Source organism: Manis pentadactyla, chromosome 3, assembly GCF_030020395.1.
Source record: "Manis pentadactyla isolate mManPen7 chromosome 3, mManPen7.hap1, whole genome shotgun sequence".
Classification (NCBI taxonomy): Eukaryota; Metazoa; Chordata; class Mammalia; order Pholidota; family Manidae; genus Manis; species Manis pentadactyla.
Window position 1 is genome coordinate 218597867 of NC_080021.1, and position 12933 is coordinate 218610799.

Sequence of the window (12933 nt, forward strand, 5' to 3'; positions counted from 1 at the left end):
CATTCACGTGCAGGCAGGCGGCCCTGCAGAGCAGATGTGCCCCCGCACCCCCCACCCCGCTTCCCTTCCCTGCTGAGTCTGAGACCAAAACAAGCCTGCATATTGGACACTGAGGTGGGGCCCCAGCACACCGACTGGTTCAAAGCAGCAAACAGTCCTAACAATAGTTGGCTTCGGCGGCCCGAGTTCTGGCCAAGAATCATAGCTGGTGGCTGGCGGGCACCCAGCGTGCCTCTCCCCTGCACAACAGCCCTCACAGACCCGGGCAGAGGCGTCTGGAGGGGACGCGGCCACGCCCCCGTCTGCAGCCGAGCTTTTCTATTTTTGATAATTGGAGGCTGAATGGTTAGTGGCCCCATTCAAGCAGAATCCCAGCTGAGGGGGGCCGCAGAAGAGAGTTCTGGCACATTCTCAGCACTTCTGAGGTCCTCTCGGGGGGTGGTAGGTGGGTGTCCACTTGCCTGTGCTCAGTGGTCGCAACAGAAGCCTGCGTGTGCGGAGGGCGGGGTTAGATGCTGGCCAGCCCCAGGTTCTTCAGCCACCCACACGCGAAGGAGCTCTGACGGCCGCGGCCCAGCGTGCCGGCAGCCGAGTCCCAGAGCGGGGGAAAGGCGAATGTGTGCTCCGTCCTGAGTTGTGCCTGCCTGTGGGGGCTCCCTCCTCTGCTCCGCTCTAGACGGGGGTGCCCTGATCGTGACGGGAGGGTTAGAGCCGGGGGCTGAGCGCAGGTACGCTGTCGGAGGGAGCACACCGTCCCCCGGAAGCTCACGCGGGAGTGCACGGCGAGCGCCCCGGTTTCTCACCCTGCTCTCTGCTCTGCTTCCAGGAGCAGGCCCAAGGCGCGGAAGCAAGGCGTGAGTCCGGCGGACATGTACCGGTGGAAGCTCTCATCCCACGAGCCCTGCAGCGCCACGTGCACCACAGGTACTGGAGGGCCGCCAAGGGCAGCGCCTGCCGAGCCCTCCTCCACTCTGGCGCAGGCTGGGCTGCGGGCGGCTGCAGCCCCAGACATCTGCAGGGCGCTTGTCTAGGGCCGGCCCGAGCGGGACGCAGTGTGACGTGGCCGGGCTCTCGGTGTCCTCGTGCTCACAGCTGCTGGACCGCGGTGAGGCCGCCTCTGGGACTACGCGGCCCCCCCCCCCCCCCCCCGCATGCACCCTCGTCTGCTGTTCTTCATATCATGTCTTGTTAGAGCAAATGTTCTTTCGGCTAAAAGTGAGAAATCTCAAGTGGTGAGGATCTGACTTCTGTTTACAGCGACATAGGAGGGAGGAAATAGACCCTGAGATCTATGGTGGGGGGAATGGGTCAGATTCCAGGACCTTGTCAAGGCAGGTTGGACCGGAACAGAAGTCCCGTCGTGGCTCTGGATAGATGCATGTGGTTAGAAAGTATTGAGCTGGGATTTGACCCCATGTCTGTTTTCCCATGTGGCCGGCAACCACCGCGCTGAGCCGCAGGCCACAGCCACCAGGGGCTGGGGTCCCATCTGATGCCAGCTCGGGCCCCTCCCCTGGGGGCTGCTGCAAGGTCAGGTGTCAGACCCAGGACTGGCCCCATGGCGGATGTTGTATGGGGAGGTGGACCTGTAGGGCTCTGAACGACCGCAGGTCCTTATGTTCTGCTCACACGAGCTCTCCCTCTGGGGCTGGACGCTGGGACCCCTCCTCTTGTTAGAAGAGCCTCCTGAGCAGGGCATGGGACAGACTGAGTTTGCCCCCTGGGGTTCCAGGGGACACAGGGAAGCCCTGTGGGTGTGTGAGGGCATCTGAGTCACTCTGGTTGACCACACCATGTGCCCCCAGAAAATCACTTAATCTCTCCAAACCTCAATTTTCTACCCGTCAGATAGGATGTGCATCTGTCCAGGTGGTGGTGGGGATAGGCATGAACTGAGAAGTGGGCTGTCATGGCCACAGCTCGACGAGGTGGGCCCAGGTGGCGCTTGGCAGAAACGGTCAGACCCTGCTGAGCGGCTCCCAGCTACCACCGCCGCGGGCTCTGCGCCCCCATTTGGCTTCCCTCTGTGCCCACGACTCTCAAAATTCCATTTTTCAGGGCACCAAGGCCAAGCCAGGGTGGCGGTGGCTGTCACGACCCTGTGGCACATGTGTGTGTGCAAACGTTCAGCAGTGTCACAGACACATGACAGGGGCCCCTCCCTGCCCTGAGCCATGGGGAGAACCTGTGTGAAGGGACTGTAAGGTCAATGCAGCAAACCCCCTGTCTCCTGAGCTCCAGCTACACTGGGGTGTTTACTTTCTTTTCCTTGAAGTCACTCTTTGGAGCAGCAGGAATGTAGGTGAATTGATTTGGACTCAGAGTTTGAGTCCCCAGCAATGTTTCCAGCTGTTCCTGGGCATCTCTGGGGCGCAGTGGTGAGGGGAGGGGAGCGAGCAGGCCGTGAGCCTTGTCCTGAAAGGGGAGCGGGCTGGCCCCGTCACCTCCTCACCCTTGTTTGGAGGAAGGGCTCCGTGTCTAAGGAGGTTGCAGGGCGCTGTGCTCACAGCTGACGTAACAGCGTGTCCGGAGAGCCGGCACTTTGACCCTCCCAGCCTGTCTGCCGTTTTGGGGGTGAGCAAGCCAAGTGCTGGTGAGTGTGACAGTGTCCCTGCCACCCCACCAGGGACAGACCGAGCCGAGACCTGAGTCCTAGTCCCTCTTGATCAGGACCCTCTGGGTTCCCTCTGGGTGACAAGGAGTGAATGAATGATCAGGCGCTTGGTGGGGGTCCGCCGGTCCCCAGCCCTGGTGTCTCTGAGGCCGGGAACATTCCAGGCAGACCTGGCCAGGAAGCCAGCCTCCCCCTCGGAGAGGGCTGCAGGCCACAGAGCCCCGCGCTGGCAGAGGAGCCAGTGACTGTGCACTGCCTCGTCCTTTAAGAAAAAAGGGAAGTCCCCCTGCGGGCTGCTTCGTTCTGCCAAGGGCTGGGCTTGGAGAGGCAGCGGCTGCTGGGGAGGAGAGTGTGTGGGTGGGGCTTTCCGATTATGGGGAAGGCGATTTTCTCCTTGGGGGGCTGGCCACCTCGCCAGGTGGGTTCATGTCCATGGTTCAGGAAGCCCAGGTCTCCCTCCCTCTCTCCCTCCCTCTCTCTCTCACACACACACACAGAGAAGAGCAAGAACAAAACCTAACCTTGGCAGGGACCCACCACTGCTCGGTGAGCGTGGTCCATCTGCCAGCTCAGGGCCAGGCACAGGGGTCCACGAGCAGGAGGACCAGAGAGGTAGGAGGTAGGGTCAAGAAAGTCACAGTATTAGGTGAAGGCTGGCCATTTGCGTGCCGTCCATCTGAGGGGATTTGTAGAGTACGTGGGAGCCGAGAGATGTGAACACACATGGGGATTATCAAGGAAAGTTTAAGGAGGAGTTCGATACGGACTGGGCCATGCCGTGGGAGGACAGGGTGGGTCTGAAGATCTAATATAACATCTGGGGAGGCTCGAAGGGCTGGAACGGTTAGCTTTTCCATCCATATCCAGCTACCCACCCACCAGCCTGTCCATCCATCCATCCATCCACCATCCACCTACCCACCCACTCACCTACCCATCCATCCGTCCACCCGTCCATCCGTCCATCCGTCCATCCACCATCCACCCACCCACCCATCCATCCATTCGTCCACCCGTCCACCCATCCACCCGTCCATCCTTCCATCCACCCACCCACCCATCCGTCCATCCATCCACCCATCCATCCACCATCCACCCACCCACCCATCCGTCCACCCGTCCACCCGTCCACCCGTCCATCCGTCCATCCACCATCCACCCACCCACCCACCCGTCCATCCGTCCACCCGTCCACCCGTCCACCCGTCCACCCATCCATCCACCATCCACCCACCCACCCACCCGTCCATCTGTCCACCCGTCCACCCGTCCACCCGTCCACCCGTCCATCCATCCATCCACCATCCACCCACCCACCCGTCCATCCGTCCACCCGTCCACCCATCCACCCGTCCACCTGTCCACCCATCCATCCACCATCCACCCACCCACCCGTCCATCCGTTCACCTGTCCACCCGTCCGTCCATCCGTCCGTCCGTCCGTCCGTCCACCCGTCCACCCGTCCGTCCGTCCACCCGTCCACCCGTCCACCCGTCCGTCCGTCCGTCCGTCCACCCGTCCACCCATCCACCTGTCCGACCGTCCGTCCGTCCACCCGTCAACCCGCCCACCCGTCCACCCGTCCACCCATCCACCCATCCATCCATCCACCTGTCCATCTGTCCGTCCGTCCATCCATCCATCCATCCATTCATCCATCCATCCACCATCCACCCACCCACCCATCCGTCCACCCGTCCACCCATCCTCCCGTCCATCCGTCCGTCCGTCCATCCGTCCATCCGTCCATCTCCATCCATGTATATCCAGCCATCCAGCTGCCCATTCACCCACCTGCCTGCCTTCCCGTCTACCCACCCTTGGACGGGTAGCTGCTGAATGAAGAGGACGAATGGCACCTGGCTGGATTTGTCTCAGAGACTCTGTAAGGGCTAATTTGAATTTATTCAGAGTTCAGGGTTTGTGACATATGACCTGGGTGCCCAGCCTGGATGGGGCTGGTGGGGGCCATGCCAAGAGAAGAGGTCAGACCTTGGGACACAGGTAGGGAAAGTTCAGATCCCCAGAGCTGTCCTCAGTGAGTCCTGCGTACAGTTCTGTAAGTGGCTGCTGTCATGATCCCTGATTTAAACCAGGAAGCTCGGAGAGGGCAGATGACTTGCCCACGGTCACGTGGCTTGTCTGCTGGTCTCCAAGGCGCTCAGCCGTGGCTCACAGGCCCTTTCCCTTGTCCTGAACGCAGGGGTTATGTCAACCTTTGCCCTGTGTGTTCGCTATGATGGCATCGAGGTGGATGATAGCTACTGTGATGTCCTGACCCGTCCTGAACCTGTCCAGGAGTTCTGTGCTGGGAGGGAGTGCCAGCCCAGGTACCGGCCTCCCCGTGCCCCAGGGAGGGACGTGTGGGGGTGACGGGCTCTGCTTTGCCTCTGCCTGGAGGGCCAGCGCAGGGTGGCATCCTGCTCCTTCAGCGGGGCTCCGTGGGTGGGGCCAGAGTCCGTCCTCCCGCGCCTTCTCGTGCTTTGTGGCACACTGTCACGGCACTCTCACCGCGCGCTCCGTCCACTCCTCCTCCTGCAGGTTAAGAAACCATCCCGAGCGTGGCTCTGCACCGCAGCCATGCCCCAGCTCCCCAGGCCTGCTGGGTTCATCCTAGAATTTTATAGGCCAAAAGGGATTATTCCTGAAATTCCAAGCTGACCGACTAGCCCTGGGATGTAGGGGAGGCCCCGTTTTTCTAGACACCCCGGCCCCCTATCCTGCCTCACAGATGGCCAGAGACGGTGACCTCAGCGTATCCTCCCTCCAGCGCCATCAGGGCGGGAGCCAGTGCAGCTCCTGCAGATGAGCCCGAGGTTGCTGGACCTCCCTTCTCGGGGAGGAGGGGCCCTGCTCTCTGACACAGCTCTGCACCTCTTTCCGTCTGGCTTCCTGCATCCCCCTGCTTCTTTCTGAGAAGCTGGGCGTCCGGCCCTGGGGCCTGCCCTTCCCCTCCAGGCCCCCACAGTGGTGGGGACAGCCAGAGCAGCAAGGCTGGGACGGGCTCCCTGAATTCCAGCCACTCCAGGGAAGGCCCGGCGGGGTGGGTCTGGCGGTGAGAGAGGCTGGAAACTGCGCTGGTCCCTGCGCAGGCAGGCTGTGCGCACACTCGGGTGCCAGCCAGGCGTGGGTGCCCCCCGCCCCCGCCTAGGTGTTGCCTAAAAGCGCGGTCACCACGGCAGCAGCCTCACTGGGGGCCTCCCCAGCTTCCTGTCTGGCTTGGCCTGTTGGACGTTTGGGCCACGGGGAGTGGTGTGGGTCGCATGGGGCCCTGGCCAGAAGGGAGGTCGGGGTGGGGGCTGAAGGCTGACCCCTCCCGAGGCAGGTGGGAGACCAGCAGCTGGAGCGAGTGCTCGCGCACCTGTGGCGAGGGCTACCAGTTCCGCATCGTGCGCTGCTGGAAGATGCTGTCGCCTGGCTTCGACAGCTCCGTGTACAGCGACCTGTGCGAGGCGGCCGAGGCCGTGCGGCCCGAGGAGCGCAAGACATGCCACAGCCCGGCCTGCGGGCCGCAGTGGGAGATGTCTGCGTGGTCGGAGGTGAGCGCGTGCGGCCCAGCCCCATGGGGGCCTCAGGGTCTGTGCCCCTGGGGTGGTCCTGAACACCCCTGCCCCGGCTTCCCCACAGTGCACGGCCAAGTGCGGGGAGCGCAGCGTGGTGACCAGGGATATCCGCTGCTCAGAGGATGAGAAGCTGTGTGACCCCAACACCAGGCCTGTAGGGGAGAAGGACTGCACAGGGCCCCCTTGTGACCGCCAGTGGACCGTCTCCGACTGGGGGCCGGTGAGGCAGGCCGGGAGTGCCGTGGGGCGGCCGGGGCTGAAGGCCAGTGAGAGGCTCCTGGCGCTGTGCCTTGCTGAGCCTCGGTTTCCCCGTTCTTCTGGAAGGAGTGTGTGGGGGAAGGACACCTAACTGGCTGTTCTTCCCATTATTATGAGGAATCAAAGCCTTTATCCAGAAACAAACAGCTCCATCACAATCCCCTTTTATCATGTCCCTGTTTGTCTCCCATCTCTGATTCTGGTGTCGAAGAGACGCTCAGCAGCTCAGCAGGCCCCTGGGCGCTGTGTGCACGGAGGCCCTTTGCAGGTGTTTTGGGTGGGCTTCTCTGTGTGTGTTTTTCACTGAGCGTGCAATATTTCTGTAATTAGAACAGAAAATGTTATTTAAAAAGGGGTTACCATGGCAACTCCTCCCCATGCTGCCTGGAAGATGCTGTCAGGGACCTGGGAGGGGGCTCTAACCCCGGCGTCCCCCTGCAGTGCAGTGGCAGCTGCGGTCAGGGCCGCACCATCAGACACGTGTACTGCAAGACCAGTGACGGACGGGTGGTGCCCGAGTCTCAGTGCCAGACAGACGCCAAGCCTCTGGCCATCCACCCCTGCGGGGACAAGAACTGCCCCGCCCACTGGCTGGCCCAGGACTGGGAGCGGGTGAGTGTCCCCAGCAAACCTAGCAGGTCTCCCTCTGCAGGGACAACATCTGGCTGACAGCCAAGGGTCCTGAGTGACAGACTGGTCAAGTGAGAAATAATTGTAAATGATGATGGCACAATTCACTAAAAATTAATTTGAAATAGAAAAGGCCAAAAAGCAAGCAAACCCCTTAGAACTTCCCAAATCTTAACAGGCAAATGCTCAAAGATGCAGAGCTCATGATCCCCCATCTGCAGCCCCAGCCTCCCCACATCCTGATCTGTGGGAAATCGGGGACGGGGGTCACCCAGGCTGCACTTGCTTTAGGCCCATGGTCCTGAGTAGCTGTTGTTCTCATGACCACCGTGTCCTCCCCACCAACCCGTCTCGGTCATCAACTTGCCCTTTTAGACAAATTGCTCTCAGCCACATTGCTTTCAATGAGTCATTTCAGGCAGATCACTATTAAGTCAAATCATCTGACACCAAATTGTCGTTAACCATTTTGTTTCGATACAGATGGTTTTCTGTTAAATTGCTTTTAATCAAATCTGTTTTGGGCCAAATGGTTATCGACCCAAGAGTTCTCAGCCAATCTGCCATCGATCTGAGCATTTTCGCCCAATTGCTATTGACTAAGCCATTATCACCGGCGTTGCTGTGCGCCCCGTGTTCTGGTCCTCCTGGCCTCTGACAGCTGACCCGGCTCCGTCTGTCCCCTGGCCTCAGTGCAACACCACGTGTGGCCGAGGGGTGAAGAAGAGGCTGGTCCTGTGCATGGAGCTGGCCAATGGGAAGCCACAGACACGCAGCGGCCCCGAGTGCGGCCTGGCCAAGAAGCCCCCCGAGGAAAGCACGTGCTTCGAGAGGCCCTGCTTCAAGTGGTACACCAGCCCGTGGTCCGAGGTGAGTGCCCCGCTGGCCCCCTCTGAGGTTGCCTGAGGCCAGGCCCGGGCTCTGGTCCTGCCACCATACTTCCCCTCCTGCCCCTCCTGCCCCTCCTGCCCCTCATGTCCCCTGTCTCAGCCTCCACCAGGGCTTTCTGTTCTGGGAGAGCTCCTCACCTCTACCAAATCAGCTAGTGCAAAAGCCACCTCCTCCAGGAAGCCTTCTCAGATCTCACCTCTGGGACCCCTGTAGGGCTCGTACTGGGCCTTTTTTGACCATATCACTTCCGATTTTGCAATATAGCCTTCCAGTCATGTGTTGCACAGCATGTGTGCCTGACATCCACCACAGGGCAGACCGATCCCAGGTGGGTGCTGGGAGTGTGCAGGGCTGCATCAGACAGGGCCCTGGCCCTGGGGGCCAGAGTCACGGCAGGGACACAGGAGTAGGGATGCAGACAGATGGCGGGATGCACACTCTGGTGGCAGAGGGGACCAGAAGGAATGGCGGCTACTCTCCCAACACAAGCCTGGCCCCTCCATGGGTCTGTGGGCTCCTCGGCCTCAGGATGTTGGGTGGCACAGAGCTGGGATCTTGCTTGTGCAGCCAGGAGCAGAGCCCTCCCCCTAGAGGCCCATGTGGGCAGGCGGGGGTCAGGCACTTTGCCAATGGGGTCTCCTTTCCTCCTCCCAACGGGGCACGGTGGGGTGGGGTGCTCTTCTTCCCATTTCACAGTAGAAGCTAAACTTCAGAGATGTATCTGACCCACTCGGGGTCCTGCAGTTATCGGGGTGTGGCAGACATTGGAGCCCAAGTCTGTCCCTTGTCCCAGGCAGGCTGAGAAACCTGTAAAATGAAGGGAGCCCCTGGACCCAGCCACCCCAACAAAACCAGGGCAGAGGGCCCCCAAGGTGCTTGGGGCCGGCCTGCCAGAGATGGGGCCGCTCCCGTTTCGCAGACGGGGAGGCAGGGCGGGCAGCCCCCACCCCCTCCCCGGTTCTCTCGCAGAGCAAGGCAGGCTGTTCCACTTCTGCTGTTTTCTCTTCCGTCCCCCTCCGTGGAGGGGTGTGATTCCAGGCCCTGGGGGCCTGAAGGCATCCCTGAGGCCCCCGGCAGCACAGAGGCAGCCACAGGCAGACTTCCACGCTCGTGGTCTGCACCCTCTCCTGACATGGCCTTAGTGGCAATGCCACTTCCGCCCTCCCGGCTGTGCCATCAGCTTTCAGGAGGGGGGAGGTGGGGGGCCCACAGTGGTCTTGGGGCATCACTGGGTGCCTAGGGGTGGAGAACGGGTCACAGCCAGTGATGCTGTGGCCAGGCTGTGTGAGCCGGACTGTCCAGGGCCTCGGCTGGGAGGCGAGGGTGGGAAGGGTGGCAGGTGAGGCCTGACGGAGGCTCCAGGTGCCCGGGAGCCAGGCTGACGCCTGCACCTTGGAAAGTGCCTCCAGCTTCAGAATGTGGGAGGGCCACTGTGGGCAGGCCCAGGACGTCCTAGGTGCAGGTGTTGTGCTGGCCACGGAGCCGTGGGAGGGAGGAGAGCTGTGAAGCAGGAGCCGGCCCCAGACGAGCCCGGAGCGCCGGGGAGGAGGAGCCCATGCTGCCCTGATGATGGCGCGTGGGCGAGAGGGGCCTGGCACAGACGGCGTGTGTGCGGCCCTCCGTCATTCTGTCCCCACTGAAGCAGCACCTTCTCCTCCCACGGCTGCCCCTCCACAGGGTGCAGGCTCAGTGACAGTTCTCTCTTCCCGGCTGCCCACCCAGCCCCCAGGAACAGGGCAGTGGGTTCCCTCCAGGGACACAGCCAGAGCTCCTAGGTGTCCACCCAAGGCTGATTCTCCTCTGCACTTGGTGCCAGGCTGGCCTCTCATTGCCTCCAGGCTGGGCCGGGAGTGGGGGGTTCCCCCTGCTGTCTTCATCACTTCTCTGCACACAGTCCGAGGGCAGGCCTCCCACCCTGCCTGCCTCAGGGGACCGAGGGCCCAGGTCCCGAGGTGCCTGGGTGACGTGGGGTCACCCACATCGGAGGGAGTGAGAGGCAGCCACCACCTGCAGGATCTTGGCAGAAGGACAGTGGGTAACTGGGGGCAGCAGCAGCCCCCAGTAGCCCAGCGGGGCTTTCCAAGGGGATGGAGTGTCCCGGGTGGTGGGTGTGGCTTTGGAAGGTACGTTGAATTGGCCCACAATAAATGCAGCTTTTTACTGGAGTGGAAGCCAGTGCTCCCCTCAGAAAGCGCCTCCTGCACTGCCACCCCATGTCCTGGGAGCTCTGTAGCACAGGCCCCTGGAGAGCTGGAGCCACACAGCCCACCAGGGACACAGTGAGAGAGGAGGGGGTGCCCTTCACTGCGCAGGCGGGGAAATGGGGCGCTGAGGTGGGCATGGGCGCCAGGGAGCCTGAGTGCTGGGCAGTGCCCGTTCCTCCCTCACCATCTTGAGCCTCTGTGCGTCCCGTGTCAGTTGAGACTCAGCAGGCTGGCGAGCGGGCTGAGGGTCCCCACCCCGGGGCTGGAAGCCCCCCCCCACCGTGGGGCCCTTGGCCATGCTGTCTCTCCCCATCAGTGCACCAAGACCTGCGGGGTGGGCGTCCGGATGCGAGACGTGAAATGCTACCAGGGGACCGACATCGTCCGAGGCTGCGACCCACTGGTGAAGCCTGTTGGCAGGCAGGCCTGTGACCTGCAGCCCTGCCCCACAGAGCCCCCAGGTGAGGAGGAGGCAGCTGGGGGCCTGGCAGGGGCTTCCTGTGGAGGTGTGGGCAGAGCCAGGGCCTGAAGGGTGAGCAGGCGTCAGCCGGGGGAACCAGGGGGGTCTATGGCTACCAAGGCACGTCATGGCGAAGGTCAACCCGGGACGGCCAGGCCTGTCTGCGAGGCGAGGGTGGGAAGGGCGGCACGTGAGGCCTGCCTGGAACTTGGGTCCCCATGCCAAGACCTGCACTTTGGAAAGGGCATCTGGCTTCAGAAGATGGGAGGGCCACTGCGGGCAGGGGCTGGGACCCCAGGATGCTTCAGCCCGAGAAGGCCGGTGCTCAGCACACAGGAGACGGGGAGCGAGGAGCTGACACGGGGTCTTGGCATCGGGCACCTGGAAGGTGGAGGAGGGTGCTGGGCTCTGAAGGGGGCAGAGGCAGGGGATGAACTCTGCCTCGGATCTACTGAGGGGCACCTGTGGGCTTCCCGGGGATGTTCGGGCTCCTTGGGGGCTTCTCCAAAGCCTGGCCCGGGGCATCACCCAGATGGAAGCACCTGGTGGGGTGGTGCTACCCCTGGGGAAGGATCCGGGGCAGGGAAGGGGAGGCACAGGAACGGAGCGCAAGTGGCTGTAGTGGGGCGGGAGGCCCACTGTCCCTGCGCCTGGGAACAGGGTCCCCTGTCCTCAGGGGCTCTGTCACCCAGGGCCACCCTTGTGCAGCCCAACTCCTGCGTCAGAGGAGAGGAGGCAGGGGCGGGGTGAGGTGGGGATCCTGTCCTGTTGAGTTTTCGCCCCTTGGCTGCCTGCCGATGCCCCGTGTACCCGCCATGCCCTTTCCCCAGATGACAGCTGCCAGGACCAGCCAGGCACCAACTGCGCCCTGGCCGTCAAGGTGAACCTCTGCGGCCACTGGTACTACAGCAAGGCGTGCTGCCGTTCCTGCAGGCCCCCCCACTCCTAGGCCTGAGCCGACACCCCTCAGAGACCCACAGCAGCCTCTGGGGCCCTGCCACGCACACCCTTCCCGCAGGGCGCCCGGCTGTGAAGACGTGACGCTGAGCCTCGGCTCTCCTGGGAGGGAGAGCCCCTGTGCGCCTCCGTCGGCTCTGCCCCGGGAGGCCGTCCTCAGGGCTGCCAGGAAGGCGTGTCTGTAGTTCAGCCCCAGCGCCCGGCCGCGCCGGCCTGTTGGGGGCCCTGGATGCCCCCCCACTCCAGGGCTGTGCCACCAGGGGTATGGGCAAGGGGGCAGCCAGGGAGACCCGGGTGCTGCCTCGGGTCCTGGCCCTCTCTAGATGCACCCCTTTCAGAGCAATCTGTATGTCACGACTTAGCGTCTGCTGGCCTCCCTTACACGAAGCGGGCCCACGGAGGGACCCACTGCACTTTACGTCCGGGGGAGAGGCGCCCTTTCTCACGACACACTTGGATGTACCGTGGCCGTCAGTACTCCTCTGTAGGTTAATAAAGTGGTCGTGTTTATGGCGGCATCGTGGGCTCCCCGTGGCTCTGGTGGGAGGACCGGCCGTGAGGCTTCCCGAGCCATCTGTGCAGCGCACACACTCAGGAAGATGTGCTGTGGCCTCGGGCTGGGGCGGGGGCACAGGCTGCAGCATCTGCCCGAGGAAACGATGCCGGGGAAAAAGCAGACAGAAGGCAACAGTGGGGCGCCTGCAGGGAGGGGGTCGGGGGATTGGATCAGAACTGAGTGGGTCTCACACCTAGAACACAGGGGCCTGCAGGACATGGGGGCCCTGGTGGGAACTCCGTACCCCAAGCCTCAGGAGAAAAGCACCCACCTCACGATGTTGGGAAGAACAGAGGAGATAAGGCAGGTGGGGCAGGGGCTGGCTGGGGGTCACACACTGAGCACTCAGGAACCACCATCAGGAACTACTGTTTCTGGACCTCATTAAAAGCTACTTAATTTAGATTTGTGGGTGTACGGACACAGGAGGGCTTCCTAGGGGAGGTGACGTTTAGGCTGTACAGGAGTGCTTCTCCTGGGTGAAGTGGGGGACCAGTGTAGAAGAGGAAAAAGCGTGCACACCGCCTGGAGACAGTGGGGCTGTGGAGGGTGCAGAAGCAAGCTGGTCTGGCTGCAGTGGAGGGAGGGGACATGGGTGTCCCCCTGCCACAGGACAGCGAGCCTGTGGGATGATCTTCTTCGGGGGCAGGTAGCAGGGAGGCGAGTAGCTGCCAGGCCGCTTCCCTGGGATGCAGAGCCCAGAAACAGGACAGAGAGGGTCTGCCACATGGTATTAGGATGGCATTGAGGGGACACTGCAGGTCCACTGAGGCCCGTGGGGTGGGCTTACTTGAGGCCA

The 12933-nt window shown here is 62.5% G+C and overlaps 1 protein-coding gene across 4 annotated transcripts in view; it reads left to right on the top strand.

Annotated features, from left to right (window-relative positions):
- ADAMTSL2 (ADAMTS like 2) overlaps positions 1-12089 on the top strand; it is a 33401-nt gene extending 21312 nt beyond the window's left edge. For all 4 annotated transcript variants that reach the window (XM_036901410.2, XM_036901411.2, XM_036901409.2 and 1 more), the window contains 8 exons: positions 827-924; positions 4819-4945; positions 5941-6154; positions 6243-6398; positions 6878-7048; positions 7760-7936; positions 10478-10622; positions 11452-12089. In XM_036901410.2, the coding sequence (XP_036757305.2) occupies positions 827-924; positions 4819-4945; positions 5941-6154; positions 6243-6398; positions 6878-7048; positions 7760-7936; positions 10478-10622; positions 11452-11570 (1207 nt within the window). In that variant the 3' untranslated portion in view covers positions 11571-12089. The remainder of the gene's footprint in view (positions 1-826; positions 925-4818; positions 4946-5940; positions 6155-6242; positions 6399-6877; positions 7049-7759; positions 7937-10477; positions 10623-11451) is intronic.
- The last annotated feature ends 844 nt before the right edge of the window (positions 12090-12933 follow it).